This window comes from Bombina bombina, chromosome 2 (genome assembly GCF_027579735.1).
Source record: "Bombina bombina isolate aBomBom1 chromosome 2, aBomBom1.pri, whole genome shotgun sequence".
Taxonomy (NCBI): domain Eukaryota; kingdom Metazoa; phylum Chordata; class Amphibia; order Anura; family Bombinatoridae; genus Bombina; species Bombina bombina.
This window is the reverse complement of record NC_069500.1, coordinates 271,404,623-271,427,132: the sequence shown is the minus strand read 5'-3', so window position 1 is coordinate 271,427,132 and position 22,510 is coordinate 271,404,623. Positions and strand designations below refer to the sequence as shown.

The 22,510-nt window shown below is 39.1% G+C and overlaps 1 protein-coding gene across 2 annotated transcripts in view; it reads left to right on the top strand.

The window, feature by feature from the left end:
• The window catches only part of EPB41L4A (erythrocyte membrane protein band 4.1 like 4A), a 635,814-nt gene that overhangs the window by 289,533 nt on the left and 323,771 nt on the right, over nt 1-22,510 (top strand). For both annotated transcript variants that reach the window (XM_053701541.1, XM_053701542.1), the window contains exon 6: nt 8,709-8,829. In XM_053701541.1, the coding sequence (XP_053557516.1) occupies nt 8,709-8,829 (121 nt within the window). The remainder of the gene's footprint in view (nt 1-8,708; nt 8,830-22,510) is intronic.

Below are 22,510 nucleotides of genomic sequence, written 5' to 3'. Positions count from 1 at the left end.
AACCCCCCACAACATTAAAACCCACCACCCACATACCCCTAATCTAACCCAAACCCCCCTTAAAAAACCTAACACTACCCCCCTGAAGATCATCCTACCTTGAGTTGTCTTCAGCCAGCCGACCCACCGATGGAACCGAAGAGGAGATCCGGAGTGGCAGAAGTGATCCTCCAAGGGGCGCTGAAGAAGTCTTCCATCCGATGAAGTCATCATCCAGGCGGCGCTGAAGAAGTCTTCCATCCGGGCGATGTCATCTTCCAAGCGGCGCTGAAGAAGTCTTCCATCCGGGCGATGTCATCTTCCAAGCGGGGTCTTCAATCTTCTTCTTCAGGATCTATCTTCATTCCGCCGACGCGGAACATCCTTCTTCCCCGACGGACTACCAACGAATGAAGGCTCCTTTAAGGGACGTCATCCAAGATGGTGTCCCTTCAATTCCGATTGGCTGATAGGATTCTATCAGCCAATCGGAATTAAGGTAGGAAAAATCTGATTGGCTGATTGAATCAGCCAATCAGTTTGAAGTTCAATCCGATTGGCTGATCCAATCAGCCAATCAGATTGAGCTTGTATTCTATTGGCTGTTCCGATCAGCCAATAGAATGCGAGCTCAATCTGATTGGCTGATTCAATTTTTATTTATATTGTAGCTATATTAGGGTTTATTTTAAAGGTAAGTATTTAGTTTTAAATAGGATTAATTTAGTTAATAATAGAAATATTATTTAGATTTATTTAATTAATATTTAAGTTAGGGGGGTGTTAGGGTTAGTGTTAGACTTAGGTTTAGGGGTTAATAATTTTATTACAGTGGCGGCGGTGTAGGGGGGGCAGGATAGGGGTTAATAAATTTAATATAGGTTGCGGCGGGGTCCGGGAGCGGCGGTTTAGGGGTTAAACTATTTATTTAGTTGCGGCGAGGTCCAGGATCGGCAGGATAGGGGTTAATAACTTTATTATAGAGGGCGACGGTATGGGGGGGCAGGATAGGGATTAATAGGTATCATGTAGGTGGCGGCGGGGTCTGGGAGCGGCGGTTTAGGGGTTAATACATATATTATAGTTGCGTCGGGGTCAGGGAGCGGCGGTTTAGGGGTTAACATGTTTATTATAGTGGCGGTGGGCTCCGGGAGCGGCGGTTTAGGGGGTAATACAGTTATTTAGTTGCGGCGGTGTAGGGGGGACAGATTAGGGGTGTTTAGACTCGGGGTACATGTTAGGGTGTTAGGTGCAGACATCTCCCATAGGAATCAATGGGAGGTCTGGCAGCAGCGAACATGAACTTTCGCTATGGTCAGACTCCCATTGATTCCTATGGGATCCGCTGCCTCCAGGGCGGCGGATTGAAAACCAGGTACGCTGGGCCGGAAAAGTGCAGAGCGTACCTGCTAGTTTTTTGATAACTAGCAAAAGTAGTCAGATTGTGCCGCACTTGTGTGCGGAACATCTGGAGTGACGTAAGAATCGATCTGTGTCGGACTGAGTCCGGCGGATCGAAGCTTACGTCACAAAATTCTACTTTTGCCAGTCTCTAGCCTTTGATAACTAAGGCAAATCAGCCTCGCCACAAATACGCTGCGGAATTCCAGCGTATTTGAGGTTGACGGCTTGATAACTACCCCCCTTGGTCTCACACTAAGAATAATGCTCAATCTGGTTTTACAAGTGGATGGTTAAAAAATCAAAAAGAAACAAACGAGAGCATCTTATTGTGGCTAAAAACTTTTTTAGCACTCCCTATATTTTTAATGGGTAGCACAGGAAGTGTTATTCGTGTGCTCATTCCACTATTTAACGAGGGGTGGGTTGTACATTTGAGAAGAATCCAAAATACCATTGTGAAATGTAGGTCTTTTTGAGACCTGAGGTAAACTATTATTATTAATTGCATATTAATAATGTAAGCACAGAACTACATACGAACAGTACTAATTGCACACCAATGGATAAGAAGATGACATTCTCTGTGCGCCCCCTAGAAGTCTATTATGTGAGGGATGTAGGGCACCAGTGCTATCCGACATGCAGATGTTAGTGTGTACTTGACTATCACTCACACAATAAAACCACACAGTTTTTATATTCAGCAGTGAGCAGTAGAGCTAATCACAAGGATACTGCTCAAGCTATTATCATCCTATTAGGTATGCTCTGGTTTTTCCGCACAGACGTGCACAGCAGCACAGGGAAGCCAGGGAGACTGAAACCAGAGAGCGCATAATAGGAAGGGAAAAAAGCTGGTGTCAACCTCCTCTTTGGTTGAACCACAAAATAATGAATATAAAAAAAAGTTGTATAAGTTCAGGGGCGGACAGTTTATTTTATGAACCTAAAGGAAGGCATTTCATATGTATTTATTACCCTTTTATTATACTTGCAACTGAAGCTCCAGTGCTAAAAATCATGCACTTTACTTGTAGGATATTTTCTCTAGGGATGACATACACAAACATGCATTTCCTAATTCAATTTGAACAGCCTTAAAGGGACAGTATACACCAATTTTCATATAGCTGCATCAAATAACAAATAAGCAAAACTATACATTGTTACAAAAACACTCCCAGGTGGTCTATATAGATGTGTCATCTACAAAATCTTGTGTACAGTGTTCCTTTGATTTGACTTTTTCCATGGAAAAATATTACCATGTTTTAAAAACGAATCTTTCATATGCATGATTTTTTTTAAATATCCATTTAAAAGTTCTATTGGTGTCTACTATTGACTGTTCTACATAGTTGTAGAGGTCAGTGTTTTAATTCATTATCTCAGTTTTACCTCTTTTCCTTTTAATTAATGTCCTTCCCTCTATTATAGTCCAACAGCCCATTTGTTTTGCGTTTGTTTTTTTTTAATAAAATTGTTAGTTTCTTGTAACAGGGCTGTATTTTATTCCTTTTGCTTATTGCATACGTTACATTTTGAGATAAACCTTTATTAAATGATAATGATTAATAGCAGGCAATGTAGAACATACCTTTAGAAGATTGTAAATATGCCATAGGTGAGGCACAGATATTTTTGAACACAAAACTTTATTTAGATGTGATTTGTTTAAGTCTTTATAAAGTTAAGAACAATTAGCTTAGCACGTACTGTTTGAATTTCATTCAGATAAAAAAATGAATACATTAGCCACTTCTCATGTTGTTGTATTCCCTTTGTTATAGTTAATTCAATAAAAATCCTAGATATGATCCTGCACGACTGATGTATTCTTACAAGAAAGAGGTTAATTGTTCTTTAAAACATAGAAATGATGGCTCCTAGCCAATATTCACACTACCAAAGAACTGACGTTTGCAGTGTTGACTTTTTACTCCCAAACTGCTTGCTTTGTTATTGAAAGTCCATAGTATGCAGTCAAAAACCTCTCACCACATTATTGACAAACTGGATGGATGAGGAAGCATGAATGTGAAGAATTTCAATGAGGCTAGACACTGCAAACTCTGTTTGACATAGGGAAAAAAGGGAATAAAAGTAGAATAATTCATAAAGGTAATATAATGAAAGAAACATAGGTTTTGTAGCAGATATAAATCAAGAGGTCCATCTATTCTGCCTATATCTCTGTCTGAAATCCTCAGGTTACCATTCTGCATATCACAGGAATTCTACTTCCTGTTTAGCACCTGCTGGGAGCCTATTCCTTGCATTTAGTATCTTTTCTATAAAGTATTATTTGAGCTGTTGGGATTAAAGGAATATAAAATCATTTTTTTCTTTCATGGTTGAGAAAGAGCATACAATTCTAAACAAGTTTCTAACGTACTTCTATTCTCTTGGTATCCTTTATTTAAGGCACAGCAATGCACGACTTGATGCTAGCTGAACACATTAGGTGCTCCAATGACTCAAGGCATATATGTGCAGCCACCAATCAAAAGCTAGTTCCCTGTAGTGCATTGCTACTTTTGGGCCTACCTAGGTATATTTCTAAAAAAAAAGATACTAAAAGAACAAAGCAAATTAGATAATAGAAGCAAATAGGAAAGTGTAAAATTGCATGCTCTATTTGAAATAACACATTTTTTGAGTTTACTTTCCTTTTAAAGTGTTTGGTTTATAAAAAAAATAGTGTCACAAAAACGTCAAATGTTATCACTCATGCATTTTAGTTTAATGAATGAAAATATAACACCCTTGCAATGTGCATGCATTTTTTATTTTTTTATTTTGCTGTACAATACTTTAGATACTTCAGATTTGTTTGTTCCATTCCCCTAAGGAACTGGAGTTCAAATTTGGAGCGCTTGCTGCAGTTTTCCTTACCCATGTACATGCTACACAGTGATTCCTTTGAGCAGTGCACAGTTTTTGTTACACTTTTTGTAGTAGACATTGTTTTATTTTGTATGTAACAATTGTTTGAACTGATAATTCTTGTATTATTTGTGATCTATAGTACATTTGTAACACGTTTCATAACAAAATGTCACTTTTCCAACATGTTTACCTCAGGATTTACGGTAAAATATGTGAACGATGAGAAAAGCTTACACCACCTGCCTAATGGACCAGAGGCTGCTTATATAACTATATATTTGTTTGACACACATGCATTTATATTGTTTGTTTTTCTCACTAAATTAAATCCCAGTCATGCGTAAATTCATTATTACAGTTTAATAAACATGGTTTATCATATAGCTTTGGAGGATGAAACCTTTCTCTGGCTGTTTGACAGACCAATTTAGCGCCACTAGCACATTGTATCATGCAGCTGAAATGCCATCAATTGTCCCTTAAAGGGACACTGAACCCAAATTTTTTCTTTTGTGGTTCAGATAGAGCATGAACTTTTAAGCAACTTTCTAATTTACTCCTATTATCAAATTTTCTTTGTTCTCTTGCTATCTTTATTTGAAATGCAAGAATATAAGTTTTGATGCCGGCCCAATAAAAAAGTGCTTTCCAGAGTACTGAACCAAAAAAAGCTTAGATGACTTCTTTTTCAAATAAAGATAGCAAGAGAACGAATAAAAATTGATAATAGGAGTAAATTAGAAAGTTGCTTAAAATTGCATGCACTATCTGAATCACGAAAGAAAAACTTTGGGTTCAGTGTACCTTTAAATAGATATAAAGCAGTGTGTTTTATTGTTGTAATAAAAAAACACTAAGCAGGGGTTTATACAAAATCATTGCATGATTTTACCTTTTTATTTCTTTTTTGTAACTTTTTTCTACAGGTTCCGTTACTTTCTGTTACACACCTGCAAAGGGGCTGGGGTCTCTACAGATTTAGCTTGATGTCATACATTTTCCAGATATAACATGAGCTGGTTTACTATTAAGTGAAAGCTAGAGAGACAGAAAGCAGCGTTCTGCCCATGCTCACAATAGGCAGAATTCAACCTAACTTCTCAGCATGTCTGCTCACTTGTCTACCTGAAGGCACGGACTACACTGAGAATTTCTAAGAAACTTGTTTGCTGTTTTTTTTTTTAACACAATTTGTTTCTTTTTTTATTCAGTATATGAAGGAACATTTTACTGCACCAGTGTGCCACAAAAGGCATGTCAATAAATGCCAACTTTTGCCTGGTACACATAACATTTTATCTATACAGCATGGAACTGCCACAGTCATGTATTTGTATTAAACAAAATAAGATACCCTCTGAAGGGTATCTAAAAGGGGTCACTAGAAAAAAAACCAAATCAATAATAATAAACAGTAAAAGATTATGTTGAAAAATAAAATATAAAATCAGAGGCAACAGAATCCTGGATATACAAATGTGTAGCAAGTGAGTCCATCCACAGAAAGAAAAAGTTATAAGATACTCCGCCCAGGCAGCTCCACTTCAAATCGCACGGGTAGTGAAAAGTAAACCCTGATTGATATGAGGAACAAAGGGGTGCTATATAGCATAATCTTTCCAATTGATTAATAGTAGAATTTAAAGTTACAGGACTCTTAAGATAGCACCACAACGGTGCAGAAGCACAAGCTGGTACTCTCATTCTCCAGCTGACTGGCACATGCAATGCTTAATAAAGTACTTGTGTACAGAGTGGACAGCTTATGTACCTCTATTTGGGCGAATATAGAGGACTTTGAAAGTTTTTTATTTCTGAATTACAATTTTTAGGCAACACTTTGCCCTGTAACCTGGAATAACACAGCAAGCAGAATACGGGAATGCCAGTCAGCAGGAGACTGAGAGTACCAGCCTGCGCTTCTGCACTGTTATTGTGGCGCAATCTTAAAGTGTGAGTCCTGTGGTTCTATTATAAATCAACTTGCAAGATAACGCTATGTGGCGCCTCTTTGTTCTTCATATCTTTCATGTATTTGTATTAGTTGCAGATTCAGGTTTATCATGTTAAGGTCTCTTACTAGCTCTCTATACACAAATTTGTGGTATATGTTAAAAATACACTAACTTCAATTAAAAATATTTATTTATTTATAAAATATTTTACCAGTAAGAATACATTGAGATTTATCTCGTTTTCAAGTATTTCCTAAGTCCACAAAACATTGCATTGATACAATAGGGTACAAAAAAATACAAAAACAATATTATTAATATATACAAAATTTAACATAGAACAGGTAGGAAATATATAATCAACCATGGCCGGTGTATTCTGTTTTGAGATATGTAGAGAGGGATCTCTTAAAGGATATTAGGCTTGGGGAAGGTTTGAAAGTGTGCGGGAGGTTGTTCCCTAATTGTGGTGCTCTGTAGGAAAAGGAGGATCGAGCTGCTTTCTTTTTGTATGGAGGCAAACTAAATAATGTGCTGGTACTGGACCGGAGGTTATAGGAGGTGGGAATAGCCAGGGTGAGCATTCTGCTCAGGTAGGGTGGAAGCTTCCCAGAAAAGCTCTTAAACACAAGGCAGGAAAGATGGAGGGTGCGTCTGGATTCTAGCGACAGCCAGTTTAGTTCTTTTAGCATGTCACAATGGTGGGTCCTGTAGTTACATTGTAGCACATAGCGGCAGACCAAGTTATAGAATGTATTAAGTTTATTAAGGTGAGTTTGCGGTGCAGGTGCATACACTACATCCCCATAATTAATGATTGGCATTAGCATTTGCTGTACAATCTTTTCCTTTACTGTAGGGCTTCTGTACAGGGCACCTAGTTTTGGATAGAGTTTAGATGCAAGTTTTTCTATGTGGAGGCCAAAAGATAGATTGGGGTCTAACAACATACCCAAGTATTTGAAAGAGTGGACTGCGGTCAGACTGCAATTTGATTTTGTTTTTATGCGTAGATGGGAGTTTTGTAGTTTGTGTAATTTAGGTACCGTTCCAATGATCATTGTGACAGTTTTGTCAGTGTTTGCTTGCATAGATTACCGTGTTGTCTGCGTACATGTGTACAGTTGAGGATTTGCAGGCATTTGGCAGATCATTTATAAATAATGTGAATAGTAGGGGGCCGAGAATGGAACCTTGGGGAACACCACACGTGACTGGGAGAGGGAGTCACTGTCAGAAATGGAGACATATTGTGATTGATCCGATACATATGATTGAAACCAGGAAGTTGCAGGGTTTGGTTGTCCACTTTGACAGTGGAGGGTTGGGAGTGGATTGGGGGGAGTCTGTAAGTTATTTATGATTTTCCAAAACTTTCTAGGGTTTGATATGTTATTGTTCAGATTTTAACAGAAATATTGAGCCTTGGCCAATTTTGTTTGTTTAGTGCATATATTTCGCAATTGTCTATATACAAAGTGATCATTCATAGAGCCAGTATGCTTGAATTTTGACCACAAAGAATCCCAAACTGGTACATTTGAATGAGGTCAGCTGTGATCCAATTCATATGTGCTCCTTTTACTCTCACCTTACGCAGCGGGGCATGCAAATTCCAGACTTGTAGGAGTTTGAACTGAAAGAATTCAACTGCAGAGTCTATATCTGGGATTAGGTTTAATCTGTTCCAGGGGAGGTTCTTGATGTCAATTAGAAATGATTGAAGATTACATTTTTTGAAGGACCTGGTGATTTTAACCTTGGGAGAGGAGTTAGTAGCTTTTATTTTGCGCATGCAGTACACTAAGCAGTAGTCACTGAATCTTTTAGGGAGAACACCTATATCCTGGATTCGGTCAGGAGAAATGGAGAGAATCCAATCAAGCAGGGTGTGGTTATGACTTTTAATGTTTATGCGAGTTGGGGAGGAGATTAATTAGCTGCAAAGTCTTAAACAACGAGCAAGAAGTATTGTTTTTAGGATTCAGTCAATCAATAGTGAAATCTCCAAAGACCACAATTTCACTTTTTGGGTTTTGAGCTATGGTTTCACTAAGGAGATAAGCTATGTCAGAAAGGGTATGCACAGGGGAGCTAGGTGGGCGGTAGATTCCTGCAACAATGATTGATTTACTGCACGGGATCTCAATTGTTCCAGAAAGGAACTCAAAGGTGGCAGGAGAGCTAGATTTTTGTAAGGGGCTGTACTTTATGGAATTGTCAACATAAATTACAATGATGCCTCCTCTTTTTGCTCTGTCATTTCTATGGCATGAATACCCATGAATTGCAATAACAGAGTCAGGTATTTTTGTGTTTAGCCAAATATTGCATGTATGTGAAGTTAAAGGGATTTGAAACACAAAACTTTTCTTTTATGATTCATTGAGTTGTTTATGAGTATTTATTTTACAGTGTATTATTTTACAGGCCACAAGCTTTTTCAGAGTAATAACATCACTATTTTTGTTTCTTCTCCAGCGGAGCTTGGTGATTACGACCCATTCAAGAACATTACAGGTTACGTTTCAGAATATCGATTTGTCCCTGACCAGAAAGAAGACCTTGAAGATGCCATAGAGAGGATTCACAAAACCTTAATGTAAGGATGCAGTTTCATATTGACACATGTAAAAAGATTAGAAACATGTTATTTTATATAATGCAATTTAACGAGCTGGTCTTCAATATGAAAAAACAGCTGTTTCTTCTGTTATGTGTGATCAGTCCACGGGTCATCATTACTTCTGGGATATAACTCCTCCCCAACAGGAAATGCAAGAGGATTCACCCAGCAGAGCTGCATATAGCTCCTCCCCTCTACGTCAGTCCCAGTCATTCTCTTGCACCCAACGACTAGATAGGATGTGTGAGAGGACTATGGTGATTATACTTAGTTTTTATGACTTCAATCAAAAGTTTGTTATTTTACAATAGCACCGGAGCGTGTTATTACTTCTCTGGCAGAGTTTGAGGAAGAATCTGCCAGAGTTTTTTACTATGATTTTAACCGGAGTTGTTAAGATCATATTGCTGTTCTCGGCCATCTGAGGGAGGTAAAGGCTTCAGATCAGGGGACAGCGGGCAGATGAATCTGCATTGAGGTATGTAGCAGTTTTTATTTTCTGAATGGAATTGATGAGAAAATCCTGCCATACCGTTAAAATGACATGTATGTATACACTTCAGTATTCTGGGGATGGTATTTCACCGGAACTACTCTGTTCAAGGTCACTAATCCTTTTAATAACTATTTATCATGTTAAACGTTTTTGCTGGAATGTAGAATCGTTTACATTGCTGAGGTACTGTGTGAATAAATATTAATGGGCATTATTTTCCACTTGGCAGCCTTTTTTTGCTTTTATTTGTGACAGTTTCGTTTCTCTTCACTGCTGTGTGGGAGAGGGAGGGGCCGTTTTTGGCGCTCTTTGCTACGCATCAAAAAATTCCAGTCAGTTACTTTTATATTTCCTGCATGATCCGGTTCATCTCTGACAGATCTCAGGGGTCTTCAAACTTCTTTGAAGGGAGGTAAATTCTCTCAGCAGAGCTGTAAGAATTCTTATAGTGACTGTGAATAAAAATGTTGCTTTGTATTTTTTATGTCAAATTTAATTATTGTTATTTTACTAATGGGAACAAACCTTTGCTAAAAGTTGTGTTGTTTTAAAGTTTGATGCTATAACTGTTTTTCAGTTCATTATTTCAACTGTCATTTAATCGTTTAGTACCTCTTTGAGGCACAGTACGTTTTTGCTAAAAAAGATTATAACCAAGTTGTAAGTTTTTTTGCTAGTGTGTTAAACATGTCTGACTCAGAGGAAGATATCTGTGTCATTTGTTCCAATGCCAAGGTGGAGCCCAATAGAAATTTATGTACTAACTGTATTGATGCTACTTTAAATAAAAGTCAATCTGTACAATGTGAACAAATTTCACCAAACAGCGAGGGGAGAGTTATGCCGACTAACTCGCCTCACGCGGCAGTACCTGCATCTCCCGCCCGGGAGGTGCGTGATATTATGGCGCCTAGTACATCTGGGCGGCCATTACAGATAACATTACAAGATATGGCTACTGTTATGACTGAAGTTTTGTCTAAATTACCAGAACTAAGAGGCAAGCGTGATCACTCTGGGGTGAGAACAGAGTGCGCTGACAATACTAGGGCCATGTCTGATACTGCGTCACAGCTCGCAGAGCATGAGGACGGAGAGCTTCATTCTGTGGGTGACGGTTCTGATCCAAACAGATTGGATTCAGATATTTCAAATTTTAAATTTAAATTGGAAAACCTCCGTGTATTACTAGGGGAGGTCTTAGCAGCTCTTAATGATTGTAACACCGTTGCAATACCAGAGAAACTGTGTAGGTTGGATAAATACTTTGCGGGTACCGGCGAGTACTGACGTTTTTCCTATACCTAAGAGACTAACTGAAATTGTTACTAAGGAGTGGGATAGACCCGGTGTGCCGTTCTCACCCCCTCCAATATTTAGAAAGATGTTTCCAATAGACGCCACCACTCGGGACTTATGGCAAACGGTCCCTAAGGTGGAGGGAGCAGTTTCTACTTTAGCTAAGCGTACCACTATCCCGGTGGAGGATAGCTGTGCTTTTTCAGATCCAATGGATAAAAAATTAGAGGGTTACCTTAAGAAAATGTTTGTTCAACAAGGTTTTATATTGCAACCCCTTGCATGTATCGCGCCGATTACGGCTGCGGCAGCATTTTGGATTGAGTCTCTGGAAGAGAACCTTAGTTCATCTACGCTAGACGACATTACGGACAGGCTTAGAGTCCTTAAACTAGCTAATTCTTTCATTTCGGAGGCCGTAGTACATTTAACCAAACTTACGGCTAAGAACTCAGGATTCGCCATACAGGCACGTAGGGCGCTGTGGCTAAAATCCTGGTCAGCCGATGTTACTTCTAAGTCCAAATTACTTAATATACCTTTCAAGGGGCAGTCTTTATTTGGGCCCGGTTTGAAAGAAATTATCGCTGACATTACAGGAGGTAAGGGCCACGCCCTACCTCAAGACAAAGCCAAAGCTAAGGCTAGACAGTCTAATTTTCGTCCCTTTCGGAATTTCAAAACAGGAGCAGCATCAACCTCCACTGCACCAAAACAGGAGGGAACTGTTGCTCGTTACAGGCAAGGCTGGAAGCCTAACCAGTCCTGGAACAAGAGCAAGCAGGCCAGGAAACCTGCTGCTGCCCCAAAGACAGCATGAATCGAGAGCCCCCGATCCGGGACCGGATCTAGTGGGGGGCAGACTTTCTCTCTTCGCCCAGGCCTGGGCAAGAGATGTTCAGGATCCCTGGGCACTAGAGATCATATCTCAGGGATACCTTCTAGACTTCAAATTATCTCCCCCAAGAGGGAGATTTCATCTGTCAAGGTTGTCAACAAACCAGATAAAGAAAGAGGCGTTTCTACGCTGTGTACAAGACCTGTTATTAATGGGAGTGATCCATCCGGTTCCGCGGTCGGAACAAGGACAAGGGTTCTACTCAAACCTGTTTGTGGTTCCCAAAAAAGAGGGAACTTTCAGGCCAATCTTAGATTTAAAGATTCTAAACAAATTCCTAAGAGTTCCATCCTTCAAAATGGAAACTATTCGGACAATCTTACCCATGATCCAAAAGGGTCAGTACATGACCACAGTGGATTTAAAAGATGCTTACCTTCACATACCGATCCACAAAGATCATCACCGGTATCTAAGGTTTGCCTTCTTAGACAGGCACTACCAGTTTGTAGCTCTTCCATTCGGATTGGCTACGGCTCCAAGAATCTTCACAAAGGTTCTGGGTGCCCTTCTGGCGGTACTAAGACCGCGAGGGATTTCGGTAGCTCCGTACCTAGACGACATTCTAATACAAGCTTCAAGCTTTCAGACTGCCAAGTCTCATACAGAGTTAGTTCTGGCATTTCTAAGGTCGCATGGATGGAAAGTGAACGAAAAGAAGAGTTCTCTTTTTCCTCTCACAAGAGTTCCATTCTTGGGGACTCTTATAGATTCTGTGGAAATGAAGATTTACCTGACAGAAGACAGGTTAACAAAGCTTCAAAATGCATGCCGTGTCCTTCATTCCATTCAACACCCGTCAGTAGCTCAATGCATGGAGGTGATCGGCTTAATGGTAGCGGCAATGGACATAGTACCTTTTGCACGCCTACACCTCAGACCGCTGCAATTGTGCATGCTAAGTCAGTGGAATGGGGATTACTCAGATTTGTCCCCTACTCTGAATCTGAATCAAGAGACCAGAAATTCTCTTCTATGGTGGCTTTATCGGCCACACCTGTCCAGGGGGATGCCATTCAGCAGGCCAGACTGGACAATTGTAACAACAGACGCCAGCCTACTAGGTTGGGGCGCTGTCTGGAATTCTCTGAAGGCTCAGGGACTATGGAATCAGGAGGAGAGTCTCCTTCCAATAAACATTCTGGAATTGAGAGCAGTTCTCAATGCCCTTCTGGCTTGGCCCCAATTAACAACTCGGGGGTTCATCAGGTTTCAGTCGGACAACATCACGACTGTAGCTTACATCAACCATCAGGGAGGGACAAGAAGCTCCCTAGCAATGATGGAAGTATCAAAGATAATTCGCTGGGCAGAGTCTCACTCTTGCCACCTGTCAGCAATCCACATCCCGGGAGTGGAGAACTGGGAGGCGGATTTCTTGAGTCGCCAGACTTTTCATCCGGGGGAGTGGGAACTTCATCCGGAGGTCTTTGCCCAAATACTTCGACGTTGGGGCAAACCAGAGATAGATCTCATGGCGTCTCGCCAGAACGCCAAACTTCCTCACTACGGGTCCAGATCCAGGGATCCGGGAGCGGTTCTGATAGATGCTTTGACAGCACCTTGGAACTTCGGGATGGCTTATGTGTTTCCACCCTTCCCGCTGCTTCCTCGATTGATTGCCAAAATCAAACAGGAGAGAGCATCAGTGATTCTAATAGCGCCTGCATGGCCACGCAGGACTTGGTATGCAGATCTAGTGGACATGTCATCCTGTCCGCCTTGGTCTCTACCTCTAAGACAGGACCTTCTGATCAGGGTCCATTCAAACATCAAAATCTAACTTCTCTGAAGCTGACTGCTTGGAAATTGAACGCTTGATTTTATCAAAACGTGGTTTTTCTGAGTCGGTTATTGATACCCTGATACAGGCTAGGAAGCCTGTTACCAGAAGGATTTACCATAAAATATGGCGTAAATACCTATACTGGTGCGAATCCAAAGGTTACTCCTGGAGTAAGGTTAGGATCGCTAGGATATTGTCTTTTCTACAAGAAGGTTTAGAAAAGGGTTTATCAGCTAGTTCATTAAAGGGACAGATTTCAGCTCTGTCCATCTTGTTACACAGGCGTCTGTCAGAAAATCCAGACGTCCAGGCCTTTTGTCAGGCTTTAGCTAGGATCAAGCCTGTGTTTAAAGCTGTTGCTCCGCCATGGAGTTTAAACTTAGTTCTTAACGTTTTACAGGGTGTTCCGTTTGAACCCCTTCATTCCATTGATATAAAATTGTTATCTTGGAAAGTTCTGTTTTTAATGGCTATTTCCTCGGCTCGAAGAGTCTCTGAGTTATCAGCCTTACATTGTGATTCTCCTTATCTGATTTTTCACTCAGACAAGGTAGTTCTGCGTACTAAACCTGGGTTCTTACCTAAGGTAGTCACTAACAGGAATATCAATCAAGAGATTGTTGTTCCATCCTTGTGTCCAAATCCTTCTTCAAAGAAGGAACGTCTTCTACACAATCTGGATGTAGTTCGTGCCCTCAAGTTCTACTTGCAGGCAACTAAAGATTTTCGCCAAACTTCTTCCCTGTTTGTCGTTTATTCTGGACAGAGGAGAGGTCAAAAAGCTTCTGCTACCTCTCTCTCTTTTTGGCTTCGTAGCATAATACGTTTAGCCTATGAGACTGCTGGACAGCAGCCTCCTGAAAGAATTACAGCCCACTCCACTAGAGCTGTGGCTTCCACTTGGGCCTTTAAGAATGAGGCCTCTGTTGAACAGATTTGCAAGGCTGCAACTTGGTCTTCGCTTCATACTTTTTCCAAATTTTACAAATTTGACACTTTTGCTTCTTCGGAGGCTATTTTTGGGAGAAAGGTTCTTCAGGCAGTGGTTCCTTCTGTATAATGAGCCTGCCTATCCCTCCCGTCATCCGTGTACTTTTGCTTTGGTATTGGTATCCCAGAAGTAATGATGACCCGTGGACTGATCACACATAACAGAAGAAAACATAATTTATGCTTACCTGATAAATTCCTTTCTTCTGTTGTGTGATCAGTCCACGGCCCGCCCTGTTTTAAGGCAGGTAAATATTTTTTAAATTATACTCCAGTCACCACTTCACCCTTGGTTACTCCTTTCTCGTTGATTCTTGGTCGAATGACTGGGACTGACGTAGAGGGGAGGAGCTATATGCAGCTCTGCTGGGTGAATCCTCTTGCATTTCCTGTTGGGGAGGAGTTATATCCCAGAAGTAATGATGACCCGTGGACTGATCACACAACAGAAGAAAGGAATTTATCAGGTAAGCATAAATTATGTTTTTGTTTGCACAAAATAAGCGATTTAAAAATTAGCAAACTTACATGTTACATGTCATCCTACTTCTTGGGTTGCCAGGGGTCCAGTATTCAACTGGACAGACTAGTAGTTCAGCAGTCTGTCCAGTAAAATCTATACAAAATAGTGGACTCTTAAATGTCCTTTTTTATTAAAAGTTGTTGAGTAAGGAAGCTACATTTTAAAGATCTCCTATGCCTCTATGCATTACCTAAATATCCCAGAAAGAAGCACCATTGCAAATGTATGTGTATAACTGGTAGCCGATGCCTGTCTTAAGTGTTTCTTACTGTCTTGGAGTATGTTAAAATACTGCCTGAGTTTTTTGTATCCACTAGGTTATAATCAGTGTTTTATGGGGGTTGGGAACCATTAGGGAAACACTGCTCTGTGTGTGTTACTAGCAGTTAAAGGGGGTCAAATCACTGCTCTATGTGTTTCTGACAGCCAAATACATAAAATCACTGATTTGTGTTACTTGCAGTTCAGGTGATAACAAATAATAATAATTACAACTGTAGTACTTATCAAACAGGATTGTAAAATGGTTTATGTAAATGTCTGTAATTGAAAAATATTCCCATGTTTGTTTTGTTATGGAAAGTAAGTCTCACTGGGTAGAATAAAAGAATAAAATGTATCTCCAGTGGCGGCTATGAGTGTTCCGAGGTGTTCTAGAGATGTGGACAGGTTTTTTCACCTGCACTTAGGCCCAGAATGCAGAACTCAAATACTCTATAAAGTCTTGTCTCGCGGTTGTGTCTCGCTATTTCATCGTTATGAGGTTGTCTTGTTTTTATTTTCTGCTATTTCTAACTGTGTTCAAGCTCCTTTTTTTCTGTAGTAAGCTTTTGTTTTATAGAGGTAGGCTGTTCTATAGAAGTAAGCTTTTGTCGTTTCAATTTTTTTGTTCTCTAGTGGTTATGATGATACCCTTCACAGTGGAACTCGTTTTATGTGCCGGGAGATGAACAGATACAAGATTTTATTACATCTAGGCTATAGTGTGGAACCCATTTACTAAATAATGGAAGGATGAGTAAGCTCTAATGAATGTTTGCTTAGAATAACATAGGAACTAGAGAGAGAATCTTCCATTCTTAGGGGTTCAATTTATCAAGCCCTTCTCACCCCTTCGACTGCAGGTTTGCACAAACAAACCTGCAGTCAGGATTTATCAAGCAATGGTCATCAGACTGCTGCTTCCCTGCTCTGTTGTCCTGTTCAATTTCCCCAGTCTTCTGACCGGGAGATTGACAGCTCCTGCCCACACATGATTGGCTGGGCACAGGCAGGGATAAGGGTTGCGCACGAGCGCACAGGCATTAAGGGGCCGACATTTACCAGAGAGCCTTATGTGGCACCAGGGTGGATTTGATTTAAATCACTAGTCAGTAAGACCAATTTAAATCATGGTTTTCAGATTATTTTTCTGGTTATATCAAACAATTACTGATTTGGTTATACATCATTAGATACAAATAGATAGATTATTGAAATTAATGAATTAAAGTATTGGGAGGTGAACTATCTCCAGTTTAATAGGGTTGTCATTTATATTTGATCAACTTTTCAGCTATACCTTATTGGAATTATAAGGAATAATGATTACCTTTATAAAAAAAACAACTATTTAAATAGTTTTATTTAACTAAAGAAAAATCACCATTACCTTAATAATAACAATTTAAATAGTATTTTTTTTATTTTTAATGCCCCTCCTCACATTAGGTCCTTGTGCAGAACTATTCCACTCCAAATAATCTTATATTCAATTAGCTTTTTGAAACTTAGTATGAATTGATTCTGTGTGCACATAGATTTACAGGAGAGCTATGGCATTAAAAGGACCTTAAAGTAAAATATTAAAAGATCATGCCTTTTTAACAGTTATCTTATTTAATTCTCTTATCTAATTTTCTTTGTTGTCTTGGTATTCATTGTTTAATAGCTTACATAGGTAGGCTCAGAAGCAATGCACTACTGTGAGCTAGATGCTTGTCACTGTCTAACGCAATGTGTTAAGCTAGCTCCCACCCAGTAGAGCATTGCTCTCGTTCAGCAAAGGATACCAAGAGAATGAAGCAGATTTGATAATAGAAGTAACTCTGAAAATTGTGTGTTCTATCTAAAACGCAAGTTTTCTTTCATGATTATGTCCCTTTAAAGTAACATAATAACATGATGAGGTTGAAAAAATACAGAAATCTATTGAGTTCAACCTATACAAATCTTAATTATCTACAATAAAAGCTCCAGTTGATCTTAAATTAATCCCATTAAAAGCTGACCCATATCCCTGAACTGTTTCTAGCAGACATCAGAGACGGTCCCGTTGGCCATGCTAATTCACAAACATACAGCTATGTTATTTGCCCCAAAAGAAAAATAACACGTGTATCAAAAAATACCTAACATAATGAGCCACCAATGATTCTTGAGTACCTAACACATCACGTAACTTAACTAATCTCTTTTTTTTCTTTTAATCGTAACGTCACCCAGTGCCCTGCTTCCTGCCCTTATGCATCCTGAACCTCATGTATAAGGTGCAGTCTAAAAACTGCTGTAGTGCCAGAGTCTTTTCCATACGAAATTTAAAATGGCACTTACCTGCATCCTTGACTGTCCGGCAGTAGGACAGCTCACCTGGCATGAGAGGAAGCCACTCCTCACAGAGACCTGTGGAAAAAAGAAAGGACAGAGTAAACCTACTCTGGCTTTCTATGTGAGGGCAGCAATTTGATAGGAAAACGCAGTGAGGCCCACACCACAAGTTCCTACCTGCTGGAAAGCTACCACAGCCCTACTGAAGAGACTAACATGGAGTACAGCTAGACCCATCTTGTCAGGAAAGATCAGAGCAAACCTGCTCAGGCTTTCAAAATAATAAAATCTTGATAGAAGAAATTCTTTAACAGACACCAAAACTTCACCTCCTCCTTGCCTGAAAGGCGAAGAGAATGACTGGGGATTGTGGGAAGGGAAGTTATACTTAACAGCTTTGCTGTGGTGCTTTTAGCCTCCTCCTGCTGGCCAGGAGTGATATTCCCCAACAGTAATTGATGATCCTGTAGAAATAAATACATTTATCAGGTAAGCATACATTTTGTTGTTTCTCAACTCTGCATTTTCATTTTATAACATTTTTGCTGTGAAAAAGGGGCATGTCATTTCTGCAGACAAAAATTCACAGTTTACAAAACCAATAATAAACATGTGATAATAATATCTTCAAGATAGAACAATTACCCAAAATAATCTGACAAAAACCTCTGGGAGAGGATGACATTGTGAATGGATTAATGGAATAATTCTGGATTAATAACTTTTATATTATCATGTATCTTAAAAGAAACTATCTTTATATAGATTTCTACTCAAAATTTTTTTTTTTATTTAAAAAATCCAATTTAAATAAAAACAATCTAGTTTAAATAAAAACAAATCCAATTTTTGTATCCTCCTTGTGCGGCATTCAAGCCAACCCCTTTTCTATAGCAACATAGCAGCAATATCTTGTAATTACAAGGTGCTTTCTGTGCCTTTAAATTAAATGGATATAAAAGCTGTATTTGAAATCATTCAAATATTATAATATATATATTTTTTTTTAAAACTTAAAATATATTTATTTTATTAAACAGAAAAAAATGGTTTGCTGACTTTTTAATGTGCATGTGACATGCTGCAGATGTGGCTTGCGCGTGCACATCTGTCTCTTGCTCTCAGTGTCACGGATAACGTGTTGTGTGACACCATTGGCACAATAAAAGTTATTCTTGCAGTGGTAACGTTTTAATACAGAATTTTTTAACCACTTTCATGTTGCAAAATGGCTTAGCATTTTATTTGAAGTGCTCTGCTGTATAATTCAAGCACAGTTTTTATATCCCTTAAATTGTGAGAATGGAAAAATACATTTCAAACACTGAAAAGACTCTTCAGATCATGGAATGTTTAAAAGAATATATCTGATTGTAGAGCCTCTTATAAAGTGCATAAATAAACATTTCTTTCATGTCACCTGCAGGCTGGGAGGATGTTTTTATTTCTAGAGCTATGTGTGCGCATTTACCCATATTTCTTCCTTTGTTTATAGTTGGCGCTTTACATAGCAGACATATATATAAGATATTTTTGATTTAAATACAGAGTAAAAAAAAGGTCATATGTACATAATGTTTAAAAAATTAAGTTTTCTGCTTTAGATTACTAGTGGCGCGCTAACTGTTGCGTGCCAGCGATGAGAGGTATTTTGAGGCCCGCAACAGTTAGCGCGGAAATTGTGCGCAAATTACAAGTTGAAAGTAAATTTGTTCGCTTTAGCAATGACAATAATCCTGCACCCCAATGGGAGTGTAATTTCTTCTACTGGCTGTGTTTACTCAGATTTATCAAAGCCTAGTATAGAAACTTTCAGTACAGCGGGGATACCACAGGCTAAATGAACTATTTCAAATGCTGAAATAAGGGTAAATGAGATACTTGTAAACACTTTAATACACCCCAGCAGGCATCATTGGGAATAATTTAAAGGGTTTTATTTTTTTGGGTGAACTGTCCCTTTAATCCCAGAGTGGCTCCTCCAAATAAGGCAAATGGTGGGTGGATTTTGGCTATTGAAAAACAATTTCAGTAAAAAGGGTGTTTATTTATAAAACATTTAGACTTGGCTAATATTTTATAGCAACACAACAGGAACGTCTATTTATAACAAGGTGTTTACTGTCCCCTTAACATCTTTTCAATTTACTTCTGTTGTCAAATTGACCTCTTTTATTTTATCTCCCAAAATGTTTCATTGCTTATGAGGAATGCCTGAGATAAGCAAACGGTTATTCTACAAATGAGATACGTTTACACTGTTAAAAATTATAGGTCCAACAAGTTGCCCCAAATTTCCTATCTGTTGTCAATATCTATGTTTCTATGACTTCCATGTTCTTTTAACGGACAGTAAAGACAAAATTAACATTTCAAAACAGAGCATGCAATTTTAAACACCTTTGCAATATACTTCTATGATCAAATTTGCTTCATTCTCTTGGTATTCTTTGTTGAAGAGCATACCTAGATAGGCTCAGGAGCAGCAATGCGCTACTGGGAGCTAGCTTGTGAGTGCTGGCTGCACATATATGCCTCTTGTCATTGGCTCACCTGATGTGCTCTGGTAGCTTCCAGCAGTGCATTGCTGCTCTTCTGCTGACTTTTCAACAAAGGATACCAAAAGAACAAAACAAATTTTAACATAGACGTAATTTGGAAATCATTGAGTCACAAAAGTATAATTTTAACTTTACTGTACCTTTATTGCTCTGCAACATAAAACATCCCAAATATTTGTGTTTTGTCTCAGTAAATAAAGTAATAAAGCCAACGATAATGAGCCGCATAACTGAAACTGGTTATAGTACATTCCAATAGGAGGAGGATAAACCTCAAACAGTTTGTGCTTTATGGCTCTGATCCAGTGATATTTACTGATTGTAAAGCAATCTAACATTCAAATGATCCTTTTGACATTATCAGAGGAAGGTGTGAAGAATTGTGGGAAATAGTTATAGGTGGGACAATAGCTATTCATTTCTGCTCTGGATAATAGGTCATTTAATATAAAGGGATATAGATATATCTACTGATGTCATATCAAGAGTATCTGTGTGTGGTGACTAACTAGCTTCTTCCTGCAACACCAACTCCCAGTTCTCAGAGTGCTTTTAGATGTCCGACTGTACAAGCTCCTATAGTTTTACCATATAGCTAGGATCTCCTTTTGTTAAAACACCATCTGCTAGATTACGAGTCTTGCGTTAGCCTTAAAAAGCAGCGTTGAGAGGTCCCAACGCTGCTTTTTAAGGCCCGCTGGTATTATGAGTCTGGCAGGAGAGGGTGTACCGCTCATTTTTCTTCCGCGACTCGAGCTTACCGCAAATCCCCTTACGTAAATTGTGTATCCTATCTTTTTAATGGGATTTGCCTAATGCCGGTATTACGAGTCTTGGAAGAAGTGAGCGGTAGACCCTCTCTTGTCAAGACTCCTACCGCATTTAAAAGTCAGTAGTTAAGAGTTTTATGGGCTAACGCCGTAACATAAACCTCTTAACTAAAGTGCTTAAAAGTACACTAACACCCATAAACTACCTATTAACCCCTAAACCGAGCCCCCCTCCCCCCATCGGAAACACTTAAATAAAGTTTTTAACCCCTAATCTCCCGACCGGACATCACCGCCACTTTAATAAATATATTAACCCCTAAATCACTGCACTCCCGTCTTGCAAACACTAGTTACATTTTATTAACCCCTAATCTGCCGTCCCTAACATTGCCGACACCTACCTACATTTATTAACCCCTAATCTGCCGCCCCCAACATCGCCGCTACTATATTAAATTTATTAACCCCTAAACCTAAGTCTAAACCTAATTCTAACACCCCCTATCTTAAATATAATGTAAATAAAACGAAATCAAATTACTACAATTAAATAAATTATTCCTATTTAAAACTAAATACTAATAGTTACATTTGTATCTATCTTAGGGTTTATATTTATTTTACAGGCAACTTTGTATTTATTTTAACTAGCTACAATAGTTATTAAATAGTTATTAACTATTTAATAGCTTCCTACATAAAATAAATACAAATATACCTGTAAAATAAATCCTAACCTAAATTACAATTATACCTAACACTACACTATCATTAAATTAATTACTTAAACTAACTACAATTAAATACAATTAAACTTAAGTACAAAAACAAACACTAAATTACAGAAAATAAAAAATAATAACAAGAATTTTAAACTAATTACACCTAATCTAATCCCCCTAATAAAATAAAAAAGCCCCCCAAAATAATAAAATTCCCTACCCTATACTAAATTACAAATAGCCTTTAAAAGGGCTTTTTGCGGGGCATTGCCCCAAAGTAATCAGATCTATTACCTGTAAAAAAAAAATACAATACCCCCCAACATTAAAACCCACCACCCACACACCCAACCCTACTCTAAAACCCACCCAATCCCCCCTTAATAAAAACTAACACTACCCTCTTGAAGATCACCCTACCTTGAGCCATCTTCACCCAGCCAGGCACAAGTGGTCCTCCAGAGGGGCAGAAGTCTTTATCCGATCCGGGCAGAAGAGGACCTCCAGACGAGTAGAAGTCTTCATCCAGGCGGCATCATCTATCTTCATCCATCCGGAGCGGAGCAGGTCCATCTTAAAGCCAGCCGACGCGGAGCATCCTCTTCTTCCGACGACTCCTGATGAATGAAGGTTCCTTTAAATGACGTCATCCAAGATGGCGTCCCTTGAATTCCGATTGGCTGCTAGGATTCTATCAGCCAATCGGAATTAAGGTAGAAAAAATCTTGAAAACTTGATTCTGATTGGCTGATTCCATCAGCCAATCAGAATATTCCTACCTTAATTCCGATTGGCTGATAGAATCCTATCAGCCAATCGGAATTCAAGGGACGCCATCTTGGATGACGTCATTTAAAGGAACCTTCATTCGTCCGGAGTTGTCAGAAGAAGAGGATGCTCCGCGTCGGCTGGCTTCAAGATGGACCCGCTCTGCTCCGGATGGATGAAGATAGAAGATGCCGTCTGGATGAAAACTTCTGCTCGTCTGGAGGTCCTCTTCTGCCCAGATCGGATGAAGACTTC